Here is a 14540-nt window from a genome sequence, read left to right on the forward strand (position 1 = left end):
ATTTTTCAGTCTCACTTAAAAAAAATGTCTAAATGAACACTTGTTTCTTAATAGGTTCATATCACTTCTAGAAGCAGACATTGTTCAGTTTAGTAAGTATGTTAATTTAGATACAAGTGTTTCCATACTTTTATTGTCTGATTTTTATAGGTTTTTTTTCAGTTTTTGTAAGAAACAATGCAAAAACTGATGGCCAATTATACAATATGCTAGATTTTCAACCATTTAATGTAATTATACTGATCTAAACAGCTGCCCCACCATTTGCTATTCAGCCTAAATCTTAAAAAAATTACTGAAAATACTTTTTTTTAAATAAACCATAGTACTGTAGATAAATTAATTGTTAATATTATGCAAAAATTTCAAAAATATGGAATCACACAAAGATACGGTTTTATTCATGTTACCATCACACTCAATTTTTTAAGTAAAAAAATATGCATAAAAGTTCTGTCACTAGAAAACAGACGATTATAATTTGTGAGAATATAGATTATGTAGATTTTGATTTTTCGCTAGAAAATGGTCAAATATCACACAAATTTATATCAAATAATCTTTTTCGTCAGGGCACAATTCTTGTTAACAGCATCACTGTGCTTTTTTGTCATTTTCTCTCCACTGACATCACATTTTTTCTAGTTTGTAAATTCTATACATTTTATTGTTACTTTAATAGGTCGAAGCCATAAAATGGGTATATTTATATACGTCATTGTTTGATTTTATTGAATTTTAATTTTTTTTTATCAACGACATATTGTTCTAAGTGTATGCTATATTTAAAAAAATACTTTCAGTTATTATAAAACGCTGGCAAAATAACAAATGGTAGGTCATATGAAATGAGTGAAGGATTTTTTTTTAAATACTGACATAAGCCATTTCTGTAAACAAACAAAATTTATCTTAAGAGGAATTTGGACAATGGACAAAAATCTAGCAACAATTCCTGTTTAAATGTACCTGACACACTAAAACCCTAACATGCAGTTAAGAATGCACACTCAGATGATATATGTGGTAAAGCAATGAGGACATATAGTTTTACACAGAACATAGAATTACATGGTCATCAGAATACATAGTGTTATCTCGCATGTAATGTTTGTCGTCCTGAAAATGACAAGAACATAGCTCACAAAACAAATACAAACATAATGCTGCCTAATGACAGTACCTCCACTACTTGAGACCTTTCTACGGAATACTACCTTACATAGAAAAGTTTTACAAAAATTTTCTAACTTGAGAACTGGGCAAAATTTTGTAAACTGTTAGTCAGAAATATGGCACCTAGATATGAATGATCATTTTATGATGCTGAATTTGAAAAGTTTCTCAGAAACTTGCTTACCTGATAAACCTTCATATTTTTTTATATTGAAATGGGCCATAATTACAACAAATGTAAGCCAAAGTTGCAAAACCTGCTCAGTGAAATCTCATGATGCAAGAAACTTTTGACAAGTCTGAAAGCATTTAGTCAAATAGTTTATAAAAATCTGCTTACAAGCAACACTTCAACAAATTTTCTATGTACAAATATAAGCTAGACTTAACATAACTTGTCCTGTGAGTCAACTTAAGATGCAAAAGATATGTGTGAAGTTTTTGGCTCATTATCTTCTGCAAAACCTACTTACCAAGCAAAACTTTAACGAAAATTTAAAGGTTAGAGAGCGGTTAAAGAGGGTCATAATTTTGACAAAATACAGGCTAGAATTATGTATCAGGTACTGTCAGGTCTCATGTCAAAGACATGTGTGTGAATGTTGAGAGCATTTTGCTTAGTAGTTTGTTTTTTGTTGGGTATATTGTCACACCAACACAGTTTTTGATGGTAGAGGAGACATACAGGTGCAACTTCAAGCATTACATATGAGCCATGCCATGGGAAAACTAACATAGTGGGTGTGCGACCAGCATGGATCCAGACCAGCCTGCGCATCCGGGCAGTCTGGTCAGGATCCATGCTGTTCGCTAACAGTTTCTCCTATTCCAATAGGCTTTAAAAGCGAACAGCATGGAGCCTGACCAGACTGCGCGGATGCGCAGGCTGGTCTGGATCCATGCTGGTCGCACACCCACTATGTTGGTTTTCCCATGGCACGGCTCATATGGCAAAAACAATCACCTGGATAGAACCACCAACCTTCCACATCCGAAAATCCAAGTGAGGTTTTAAGCCCAGTATTCAGAAGCAAATATGTCATGGATGCTGATAATGCCAACAATGTGACGCTGCTGGCAGAAATCTTACAAATAAAGCTCTCATATTTGAAAAATTTCAAATGGTCATGCTTATAAAGTCCTTTATACTCTTGATATTTCATCTTAACATACAGGATGGTCTGAAATGTCTGAAAGCTGTCAGGTGAAAAAGTATATAACAACTGTACAACACATACTTCACACAAAACGTAACTTTCATGACAGACTATGTTGGCTGGAGTCACCAAAACAAGCACAACAAATTCTCTATCTTAACAGATCATTTAAGCACATTAGACAACTTTAGGTTAAAGCAATGGATTTAAATGCCAGTATTAAATTTCCACATTTTACAACAAAAACCCCCTTCAGTTATAAGCAATTAACAATCAAACACTTTATCTAGAAATTAAATTTCACTACCTTTAAAAGCTGAAAGAGTTATATCATCTTTATAAAAGATCAAAAAATAACATGCATCAAAACCTAAATTAATCTTAAATTACTCAAACTCATTCTAAAATCAGTGCTGTATGCATTAAATGTGTTAATGCAATAGCATTTAAAAGAGGTAAATAAGCCATGTATAATAAAACATACAAGAAAATTGTCTTTGATTCTATACCAGCAAACAAAAATTTAGATAATATAGAAAAGAGAAAAATGACAGTAAAACAACCCTTACAATTATCATACTGGAGCACCTAGGTCTAGGTTTCATTCACATTTTTGAGCTTTGTTCAATGGCTAAGTGTCAAAAATTTGAACGATATAAATAAAATTGACTCAAATTAGAATTTTAATGATCTCAAACAAGAGCTGTCTCCATAGGATGACACATGCCCCCCGATGGCACTTTGAATGAATAGTTATGGCCGATGTTAGAGTTTAGGACCTTTGACCTACGGAGCTAGGTCTTGCGCGCGACACGTCATCTTACTGTGTCACATATTCATGCGTAGTTATTTTAAAATCCATGCATGAATGACAAAGATATGGACCGGACACCCCCATCAATGCACTGTCATGAAAAATGACCTTTAACGTCTAAGTGTGACCTTGACCTTTGAGCTACGGACCTGGGTCTTGCGCGTGACACGTCGTCTTACTGTGGTACACATTCATGCCAAGTTATTTGAAAATCCATCCATGGATGACAAAGATATGGACCGGACACGCCCATCAATGCACTATCCTTTAACGTCTAAGTGTGACCTTGACCTTTGAGCTACGGACCTGGGTCTTGCGCGCGACACGTCGTCTTACTGTGGTACACATTCATGCCAAGTTATTTGAAAATCCATCCATGGATGACAAAGATATGGACCGGACACGCCCATCAATGCACTATCCTTTAATGTCTAAGTGTGACCTTGACCTTTGAGCTACGGACCTGGGTCTTGCGCGCGACACCTCGTCTTACTATGGTACACATTCATGCCAAGTTATTTGAAAATCCATCCATCGATGACAAAGATATGGACCGGACACGAAAATTGCGGACAGACTGACAGACTGACAGACCGACAGACTGACAGACCGACAGACGGTTCAAAAACTATATGCCTCCCTTCGGGGGCATAAAAATTAAAACATCTTTTACGTTCAAAAGTGTATCATTCCATTTTTTGTGTATGTGCATACAATTATATTATACAGCAGTATTCACCACATGCCATAAACAGTGCAAAAGTCTTTTTTAAAAATGGTGTAATATAAAAAATAAAGTATATCAGTTATCAATACTACTTGTATCTTTTCAAATCCTCATTGAAAAAAAAAACTAGTTAAAAAACCCACCTCCATGAATGTAAAAATCTTGTAACAGGAAAAAAAAGAGTGCAGAAGAAAGACAAATGTTAACAGACCTCCTCATCATCAAGACCGTCCATGATGTCATCCTCGGCCTCGGGAATCTGTAACAATGGTTTGTCTGTGTTTGGGAACATGTACTCCCATCTTGTACAGTCTCCAAGATCATAACTAAGATTCTGTAAATTTAAAATTTTGTTAATAGTAAGGTAGTTTTAGAAATTTTTTAACAGAAATTGAAAAAAAAAACAAGTCACTCACTTCATGTCCAAATAATACAATTTTCATACATATTATACAGAATCTAACACGCTGGTATTACATGTTTTTGCCATGCACATGATTTATTGTTGTATCAATATGGGACAAAAACAGTCATAAACCCCCTAAAGTGAAAACAATCTCCTCTACTAGATACAAATGTCAGTATGTTAGACCATACATCAGGTAGATTTGATTGTTTGTTTGTTTTGGGTTTAATGTCATTTTTCAACAGTATTTCGAATTCAGTAATGTATCGGTGGGCAGTTAACCTAACCAGTGTTCCTGGATACTGTACCAGTACAAACCTGTTCTCTGCAATAAACTGCCAACTTCCCCACTTGGACAAATGATATCAGACACAATGTCTTTTATCAAATCATCACAGAGAATATGCAGCCCGCCAAGAGATTGAACTCACGACCCCGCGATACGTAGATCTTGTCATCAGGTAGAAGAGACAACTTTGCCTAATGCAGTAGAACAAACCTTTACTCCCTCAGAGCAGTCCTGCATGTTGACCCAGTAGTTGACATGGTTCCACACACTCTCTATACCTAGGTAGTTGGTACTCTCAACAGGGTGTGACAAGCCAGTGAACGGCTCCACAAAGAAACTCTCTGGTACTTCACGTTTACCAGACAGGATAAGTACCCATGAGTGAATACGTAAACCATACAGTGGGTCTGGAGGGGGTTTCTCAAGCTCCTGAAACATTTAAATATTGTAACACTTTATATCGTTAAATGTATACAGCTATTATTGTAAACATTTTCAAACAGTGTACAGAAATAAATGTATAGAACATAAACCAATAGTACAGACTAGCAGAACTAGAGCTACAAGTTAGAACAATTTATTGAAGATCTGTTAACTGTTTGCCAAATGCAACAGAAATTACGCAAATGTTAAATGATTTATTAAATGTTTGTAAAAACCTATGAATTGTGTATAAAGTTAGAGATATACTTGAATTATTGCACTGCCCCAAATCGAAGAGGCTTTTTTCATTTTATTTTGAACATAAATAAATGCATGATTTATGATTGATCAAATTGCATTTGTACTGATTAATCAACATGAAAATTTGTCTGATTTTCAACACTAGTATCGATTAATATTTACAGCCAGTCTCTCCTCCTCCTCAGCTCTACGCTTGGCCTCCTCTGCCTCTTTTTCAGCCTGGGCCTTCGCAGCCTGCTTACGTTCAAACTTGCTCTGTAAATCTTTAGGTGGTTTCACTGTGTATTTCTTCAACTCTTTCTTTTTCTCTTCTGCTTTTATCTATTAAATGAAACATAAATCAGAACAGAATATAAATTTTCATGATATTACTCAAGCACATTTTTCTGATGCATATCCAGAGAAACACCACTTGCTCTAGCATGGATGACACAAGCATATCCAGAGAAATACCACTTGCTCTAGCATGGATGACACAAGCGTATCCAGAGAAACACCACTTGCTCTAGCAATGATGACACAAGGGTATCCAGAGAAACACCACTTGCTCTAGCAATGATGACACAAGCGTATCCAGAGAAACACCACTTGCTCTAGCATGGATGACACAAGCGTATCCAGAGAAACACCACTTGCTCTAGCATGGATGACACAAGTGTATCCAGAAAATCACCACTTGCTCTAGCATGGATGACACAAGCGTATCCAGAGAAACACCACTTGCTCTAGCATGGATGACACAAGCGTATCCAGAGAAACACCACTTGCTCTAGCATGGATGACACAAGCGTATCCAGAGAAACACCACTTGCTCTAGCATGGATGACACAAGCATATCCAGAGAAACACCACTTGCTCTAGCATGGATGACACAAGTGTATCCAGGAAATCACCACTTGCTCTAGCATGGATGACACAAGCATATCCAGAGAAACACCACTTGCTCTAGCATGGATGACACAAGTGTATCAAGAGAAACACCACTTGCTGTAGCAAGGATGACACAAGCAACAGGGCTGACCTGAACAACGCATGTTGTCTCCAGCTGTTATCCATATATTGTCTATGTTGAGATCAAACTGAGAATTTTTATCAGAATTTTAATGTAACTAGAAAATTAAAATATTGCAAAATTTTGAAGAAAAAAGTATCAAGTACCTCCTCCTTTCTCTTCAGCAGTGGGCATATTTCTCTTGATTCATCTGCCAGACACACCTCTCTTGTTGCATAACCACTAACAACGTATGCATCATATCCAGCACCAATCAGAAGGGAGCAGAGTAACGTACTGTACTCAAAACAGTTGCCTTTCTGTCGCTTCAATATTGTGGTCGGTGACAGCAGTCGTTTTGGCTATAAAATATGAAATTTCAAATACCCAATTATGACTATTTCCATTCAGTTTGGAAAACTAAATGTCACACCAAAACTACTTCATTCTTTCATAAGTTGTAACTAGCTTTCTGAAAAAAATGTGTAATGGTAGTGGATCAGTGGCGCAGTGGTTAGCAGATTGGACTATAACACCAGCAGTCCGGGTTTGATTCCCAGTTGCGGCTGATATCCTGACTAGTGTTCAGTCCTGGGTGATTTACTTAAATTAATACTGTTTCCAGCAGTATCAGCCTAGACTGGATGCTGGGGAGGTAAACATGATGCCTGCTGTGGGCTCGGCTGCAAATAAGTTGTTCCACCCATTCTGTCAACTACCCGCGTTAAACAAGAAACTTTTTTTTAACTTTAAATTTTTTATCCGTAATGACAATCAGCCTAAATTACATACTGTCTGTGATTTCGACATTCTCTGGTTTAAACTGAAGGCTGTGTATACATGTTCAGCTAAATTTAAGTTCAAAGAATACCAAATTATCTAATGAGAATACATCATCACTCGGAAATTGCCCAGTGTCATTACAGGTCCATAACTTAAATCAAAATAACGCAGCTTGATGGAAATATAGATAGTGACTGCCTAATTAGTTTTTAAGTCCAGGTTTAACTGATTCTCATTTCCATTTGAAGTAGTAACATGAAACTCTGTAACACTATTTTTTATCAAAACAATAATTAACACATAATAAATTTTTTTATTGTAAACGAAAAGCAAATTTCACAAAAATGTTTGTTCATCCAAGCAGCAGCTTAGGATATACTGGAAAACAAAAGAAACTTTCTCTCACTCTGTCCCTCTTATCAGATCACAGTATTTTCACTAGTAGAAGACCTCGATGAATTTGGTGCCCGGAGTGACTGCCACTGTGCTTTGTAAAGTGCCTTTGAACATGTTTATTATGAGAAGGACACTATATAAATCTGGTATAATATAAGTCCTGGATACAGCTGTTAAATGTTCATACTCAACTAAATTGTAACAACTATTTCTACTTTCAATACAAAAAAAATAATTCCTTGTTTTTAGAGAACAAGACAATCTTACCAGTTCATATGGAGGATCTAGAGTTTCAAAATTAAGGTAGTCTGCAACAAATTCTGCAGCTCCATCCCAGTTGTACAGCTCCTTATACTCAAGCTGGGTTGGTCGAATTGTTGTACATACAAATTTCTAAAAATAAAAGCATTTGGCATTTCTCACATCGCATATCTTATTCATTAAAATGTGTAAGAAATTGATGATTATGTCTTGACATAAATTTGTAGTTATCAAACTATATCAGTATCTGGGAAATGAAACTGATATGAAAGATATTATGTGTTAAAGTTACTGATTTGATGCAACAAATTTAATTTCAGTGCAAGATAATGGCAAGACTTTTAATATTTCACTGCTGTATATTCTGACAACCAGCAATATGTTGTTTCAAAAAGATAAATACTTAAAAAATGAAAAATTGGTTGAGAAACATGTTTACTGGCAATTATAAAATTAATTTTTTTCTGGTGTTCATGCATGTGTAAACCCTGCCTTTTAATGCACACATGGCTTTATTTGTGTGTGTTATCCGGCAGGGTTAATATTTTTAAATATGCCAGAAAAAATATTTTAACTATATTAAATGTGAAAAGGCTGGTTAGAAATTCTGCATAATTTTATTTATACAATGTATAAATGAGCCGCACCATGAGAAAACCAACATAGTGTGTTTGCTATCAGACAAGTCTGTGTATCTTTGACGTCTGGTCAGGATCCATGTTGTTCGCTTTCAAAGCCTATTGTAATAAGAGAAACCATTAGCGAACAGCATGGTTCCTGACCAGACAGTGCGGATGCACAGGCTGGTCTTGATCCATGCTGGTCGCAAATGCACTATGTTGGTTTTCTCATGGTGCGGCTCAAATACCTCTATGAAACATTCATTGACTGGATTCAGCAACAAAGGTTTTCTATCCCGATATAAATGCACATATTGTCTACGGAAGTTTTCAGCAAATTGTAGAACTAGATTTTCATTGGGTAAATTTTCTTTATAAGAGGCTGGAAATTCTGCCGGATCAAATGTTTCTTTTGGAATCCTGGAAGAGAAAACATATAGTTTATCTTTCTTTCCATTATTGTCATCAAATGCATTGTTATGGTCATAACAAAATCTGACTGCAAAAGTACAGAAAAAAATTATTGCATATGCACTGTACAATTTTATTATCAATTCAGTGTTCCAGTTCAAGTAAATCTAGGCTTTATATATAGCCAGGCCATTTACAGTTGCTTATGTTATGTACCCCTCTTGCTTAAAACTTGTTGGCAGTTTCAAAAAATTTTCCTAATTGTGGACTCGAGTACGAAAAACTTAATTATGGTGTGAAGCTGATGCCAACAACGACTCAGTGATGAGTAGGATAGCTCTCCTTATTCTTCAATTAGTTGAGCTAAAACATTTTGATGCATATTGTTAACATGTATACATACATATATACAACTTTAGTCTTCAATTAATCATTCCTCAACAACAAATGAAAATTAAAATTAAAAAATGACGAACTGAACTAAGAAAAAGAAATCTACTAAATTAAACTTTATAAGATGAAACCAAGGTCACACATTTCTTAATTAAACATCAAATTGCTAAATTATCTGTGCTTAGTCAATCCAGAGTGTTTTAACTGGTGTTCCCCAGTTCCTCAGTTATTATGTTTCTAAAGAAAATGTAAACACCCTTACAGAAGCAAGCCTCTGTGGCGTACATGCTGCGTATTTGCTGTGTATATGCCGCGAACACAGTAGTACGCCAGAGGAGTACATTTTACATACACCACATGCCGCTTACATGCCGCGTACTATTTCGACGAGTACACAGCATGTACGCAGGAGGTCACTAGTACACTTCAAGTACGCAGCACAGACTCTGAAAATTTAAGGAGTACACTGCATGTACGCAGGAGGGACTTGTACAAGAAAATAGTACACTGCATGTACACCGCAGATACTTTGAAATTTGTGCAGTACACTTCATATACGCAGGAAAGACTTGTACAATTTCTTTTGGCATTTATACTTAGTTTTTTTTTTTATAAGTTAAAGTATGAAGTAAACTTCATATACATGGGAGGGACTTGTTCATTTTCTTTTGGTGTTTATACTTTGAATTTTTTTAGGTAAAAGTCTGAAGTACACTTCATGCAGGAAGGATTTGTACATTTTTTTTTTTTTTTTGGAAGCAAGAACTTGATTTCCGAGTAACTTTTATCTTAACCCTTATCCTGCTGAACAGGAGTGATTCTGCCTTTGCGACCAGTGCAGACCAAGATCAGCCTCCACAGCCGTGCAGTCTGATCATGATCTGCACTGTTCGCCATTAAGTCAGTAACTTTTTGGTATGCACCCAATTTTAACAGTTAATGGTATTGTCCAAATTGAAAGATGGCGAGTTCATTATAGAAATTTAGCAGGGTAAGGGTTAATAGCATAGAATAGTTCAGATTACCGGTATTCTGAACAATGAAAATTTGCCAAACTATATTCTTTTTCATTCTGAATTAATCCTGGAGCTTTCTAACTTGGATAATTGAAAAGCCTTATTTGAACTTCGTTGCATTACATTTTGTAATACATGAAATAATTACCAAGATAATGCCTCAACAGCACCCGAATGAGAAGAATTAATAGCTCTCGCTGTTATTTGAATACTCTTAGGCAAAACACCATTCTATCATGTTTTATAAAGGCTTTAATGCTCATTATGTTAACTCATTAAGGCCTCACCAAATTAAAAATTTGTTCATCGGATTTGCCACTCGTATATTTTCAGAACGTTTTTGGCTAATTGCGCTCGCCCCATTGAAAAAAATCAATCCAAAATTTTTTGATGCGCTACTTTTTACGGACGTTAAAGTGTATAAATGCTTATATAATTCCAGTCCTAGATTGTTCTCAGATGGATTTTAATCAAAATAAATACATACTACGCACACATCATCTATAATAAATCATAACACTTATAATTAGTTGCATTAAAGTTGTTTCCCCTTGATGCAGTTACGCCATTTTCTTCAAATGTTTACCAAATTACATGCTACAAAAATTGATTTATTTCATTGAAAAGTGGATGAAGAAAAGCATACTAATTTATTTGATAACATTAATCTACATTATTTTGGTAAGGGTAAATACTTATTGATGCATGTCACTTATCTTTTTTCTGTTTTTTTCTGTCCAAATGATCAGCATTTACGAAAGTTGGTGGGGTAAGGAATTTACATTATCACAGCAGTTTCGCCACAAGAGTACACAGCATGTATGCAGCAGGAGTACACAGCATGTACGCTGCAGGACTCGGGGCCAGGAGTACACAGCATGTACGCCGCAGGAGTACACAGCATGTACGCCGCAGGAGTACACAGCATGTACGCCGCAGGGGTAGTACACCGCAGGCTCATTTGCATGTGAAAAGTGTATGTGCCGAGTACATGCTGTGTACTATTTCCCGCATACTAAATTCCTCCAGCGTACATCCTGTGTACTATGTAGTTCACAGCATGTACGCAGCAAGTAGTACGCGGCAGAGCTCATTTGCATGTCAAAAGTGTACTACAAACGTACTATCGGTGAATGTGCGGTGTATATCCTGCATACTATTTAAAGCCCTTGATTTCAGTACACATCATGAACGCATCATATACGCTGTATGTACACAGCAAGAGTACGCAGCAGGCCTTTTTCTTCTGTAAGGGCAATCAAGCAGAACTGTCTAAAATGTCTCAGATTAGATCTCCATCACACTGACTCCTGAATCTCTCTTATGCATAAAATGTTATGTCACAGGGTGAGCAAAATGTGCAGCCAGACCGGGACTCGAACCCGGGGCCTCAGAAAAACGTTCCGATGCTCTACCGACCGAGCTACCCGGCCGCCTACATACTTCCTCCCCTTTTTATTATAAGTCCTATACCGTGACATATTTCCCCACCATTTTTGAAATTCGTCCTTGAATTTCAGAGGGTACTTTATACATAAGCAGTTACAGGCATCGGAGACTAACCAGTGTAATGCCGTCACAGCCCCACGTTGGGCGCCAAATAAAGAAAATGTAAACAATTAAGCAGAACTGTCTAAAATGGCTCAGATTAGATCTCCATCACGCTGACTCCCGAATCTCTCTTATGCATCAAATCTTATGTCACAGGGTGAGAAAAATGTGCAGCCAGATCGGGACTCAAACCCAGGGCCTCAGAAAACCGTTCCGATGCTCTACTGACCGAGCTACCCGGTCGCCTACATACTTTCTCCCCTTTTTATTATAAATCCTAAAGTAAATCCTGGGAGAGAAAATACCAAGGTCCCCTCTGGGGCTCTAACCCCGGACCTCGAGATCTGCAGGCGGACACTCAACCACGTCACTAAAGGGTTAACCCAACAGCAAGGCTGTTGGAAGTGGCCTATAAACCTACTATCACTACGCTTCTCCCCCTTTACTTTTCAGAGCTTACCAGCTCTCCAGAATGACACTCCATGCACACCGCATGAGTCCGTCAAGCACTTCTGACACCATTAAAGTAAATCCTGGGAGAGAAAATACAAAGGTCCCCTCTGGGGCTAGAAACCCAGACCTCGAGATCTGGCGGACACTCAACCACGTCACTAAAGGCTTAATCCAACAGCAAGGCTATAAACTTACTATCACTACAGTCCTATACCATGACACTTAATTCATTTGGTTGTAATTCCTATAGATGATTATCCAAATATAGTCTAAATTGCATTGCATAGGCTGAGTTACCGGACCCCAGCCACTGCCAAACCTCACCAACCAATAATTTCAAGTGAAATAAATTTCAATTTGGAATGATTGTCTAGCACCTAATAAATAAATGACATAAATATAATAAATAAGCGAACCTGTAAGCTATGTTCTAAACTTGACTAAACGATCTACACTTAATATCTTGCAAAATATTGATTGAAGACATCCGTCAAAATATAAACATGTCGCGTAAACTGATAACAAATTGAATTACTGTTCGACTGTAGGCGGATGCACGACGATTTTTGCAAGTTCATCTTTCAAGGCTTGTGCATCTTCTGTAAGCTCTTCGCCACTATGAACAGATCCTTCTTCGTCTTCTTCCTTAAGAGTATCTTCGGTATTTTCTTGTTCGAGCTGTGGTTCAGTGTCCGCCATTTTTGATTACCTAGCGCGTCATGGCAACCCGCACTAAACTATGGTGTACGGATAGAACCATCACTGCATCAGAGTTTAAAACGGAAATCAGAACTTTAGTTTAATCATATTTTATTTGCTCTCTACATATTTACAATAACAGAACATATACACAGCATAAAGAAGTAAAGCAAAAAGTGTTGGGCAACAAGTTCTTCCAACATTAATGAATGTCCTCCCCTAACAAAGAACATATAGGCTAAAAGTTAATCGGCTGACAATCATAACATAAAAGAGCAAAATACAATGTAAATGAGCAATATTTCTGTTTTGGTTTTTAAAGACCTTATAAGAAAGAAGAAAAAGCTCGAACAGATTGAAGAAGTTGATGCCAGTTCCCACAAGGATTAGGTTTAAGGCCCGGTCACACCGCCCGAACTTTGTTGGAGCGTTTCTTCAACGGTAGGAAGAGGGGGCGGAATTTAGACAACGCTCGTCACCGCACACAAAATGGGAAAAAAATCGAAAACACGGGCGTTGCCTTTGAGGTGCACCGCTGAAGCCGGCGTTGCTTTAGCGTTGGTTTAACGGTAGCGAGCGGTAGCGAGCGTTGGTTTAGCGGTGACGCGAGCGTTGATAGAGCGGCGTTCCGCGCATGCGTGCGTTGGCTCGGCGGGGTTTTAAAGTTGGTTTAGCGGCATACCGCTTTTGACTACGGAGCTGAACGGATCGCTTTGATAGAAGTTCTGATAGATTTTTTTATAGAAGTCGATAGTGAAGTTCTGGTCCCGCTCCGACACCTCCATACCAACGCCAAACCAAAGTTCATCACCGCAATGGATCGCTGCTTCAACGCCCGACACCGTTCCAGCAATCCCGTGTCCGCTCGTAAAATGCTTACAACCGCTCCACCAAAGTTTGTGCAACGTTTAATCACCGCCCGGGCAAAGCTGGCTAAGCAGCGGTGGTCCAGCGTTCAAGATTTCTGCGTTGGCCTAGAGGACCCAAGCGTCCACGAACTTGCGTCTAGCGGTGCCAAACTTGACTGGGCGTTGTTAGAGCGGTGGTGAACTTTGCCGGAGCGGAAAATTGCCCTCTCCCCACCGCTCGCAATATTTTGTGCAGCTCAAAACTTTCGGAGCGGTACGAGGGACCATCAGCGGTGGTCGAGCGTATACGGCGTTGCCTTAACGGGGGCCAACTTCTGTTAAACGGTGGTGAACGGTAACGAGCGGTGATGAAATTTTTTCACCGCTCCAGGAACGCTCCAACAAAGTTCGGTCGGTGTGACCGGGCCTTAATAAAAACGAGTTTTACACTCACGCGGGATGTAATTAACGACTAAATTAATGATACACATCCAATCACTATTCAAAACGATTAGTATGTTTTATATAATTTTGAACTTCGATGAATAGTTCTTCATTTTCCTCTGGTAACAGCACATGTTTTCCCAATAACAAACAGTCCAAGTTCAAAGGATAAAAATGTCGTGTCAACCTATATAAATAGATTTAGGCTATATGCGTTGTTCGTTAAAAGTTGGACATTGAAAAAAGTAATGCTCAGAACTAAATGCTGTAAGTTCATGGCATATTATTTAATAGCTGTTTTTAAAGGACATGCTAAAGACGTTCCATTTCACAAGATAAAAGCATTATATACAGCAATTTAAAATTCTTATTCTCTGCAGCTTGCAATATATTCGGAGGATGTGAATCACTTATATATGAT

General features: G+C 37.6%; 1 protein-coding gene across 2 annotated transcripts in view; it reads right to left on the reverse strand.

Annotated features, from left to right (window-relative positions):
- LOC123544880 (dynein regulatory complex subunit 7-like) overlaps positions 1 to 12856 on the reverse strand; it is a 30261-nt gene extending 17405 nt beyond the window's left edge. The window contains exons 1-8 of one of the 2 annotated variants that reach the window (XM_053540929.1): positions 12664 to 12856; positions 8553 to 8724; positions 7691 to 7816; positions 6412 to 6606; positions 5416 to 5574; positions 4780 to 4998; positions 4086 to 4208; positions 1072 to 1119 (exon numbers count right to left, since the gene is read on the reverse strand). In XM_053540929.1, the coding sequence (XP_053396904.1) occupies positions 1072 to 1119; positions 4086 to 4208; positions 4780 to 4998; positions 5416 to 5574; positions 6412 to 6606; positions 7691 to 7816; positions 8553 to 8724; positions 12664 to 12827 (1206 nt within the window). In that variant the 5' untranslated portion in view covers positions 12828 to 12856. The remainder of the gene's footprint in view (positions 1 to 1071; positions 1120 to 4085; positions 4209 to 4779; positions 4999 to 5415; positions 5575 to 6411; positions 6607 to 7690; positions 7817 to 8552; positions 8725 to 12663) is intronic. The other variant, XM_045330973.2, reaches the window with a different exon arrangement.
- Between the last annotated feature and the right edge of the window lie 1684 nt (positions 12857 to 14540).

This window comes from Mercenaria mercenaria, chromosome 1 (genome assembly GCF_021730395.1).
Source record: "Mercenaria mercenaria strain notata chromosome 1, MADL_Memer_1, whole genome shotgun sequence".
NCBI lineage: Eukaryota > Metazoa > Mollusca > Bivalvia > Venerida > Veneridae > Mercenaria > Mercenaria mercenaria.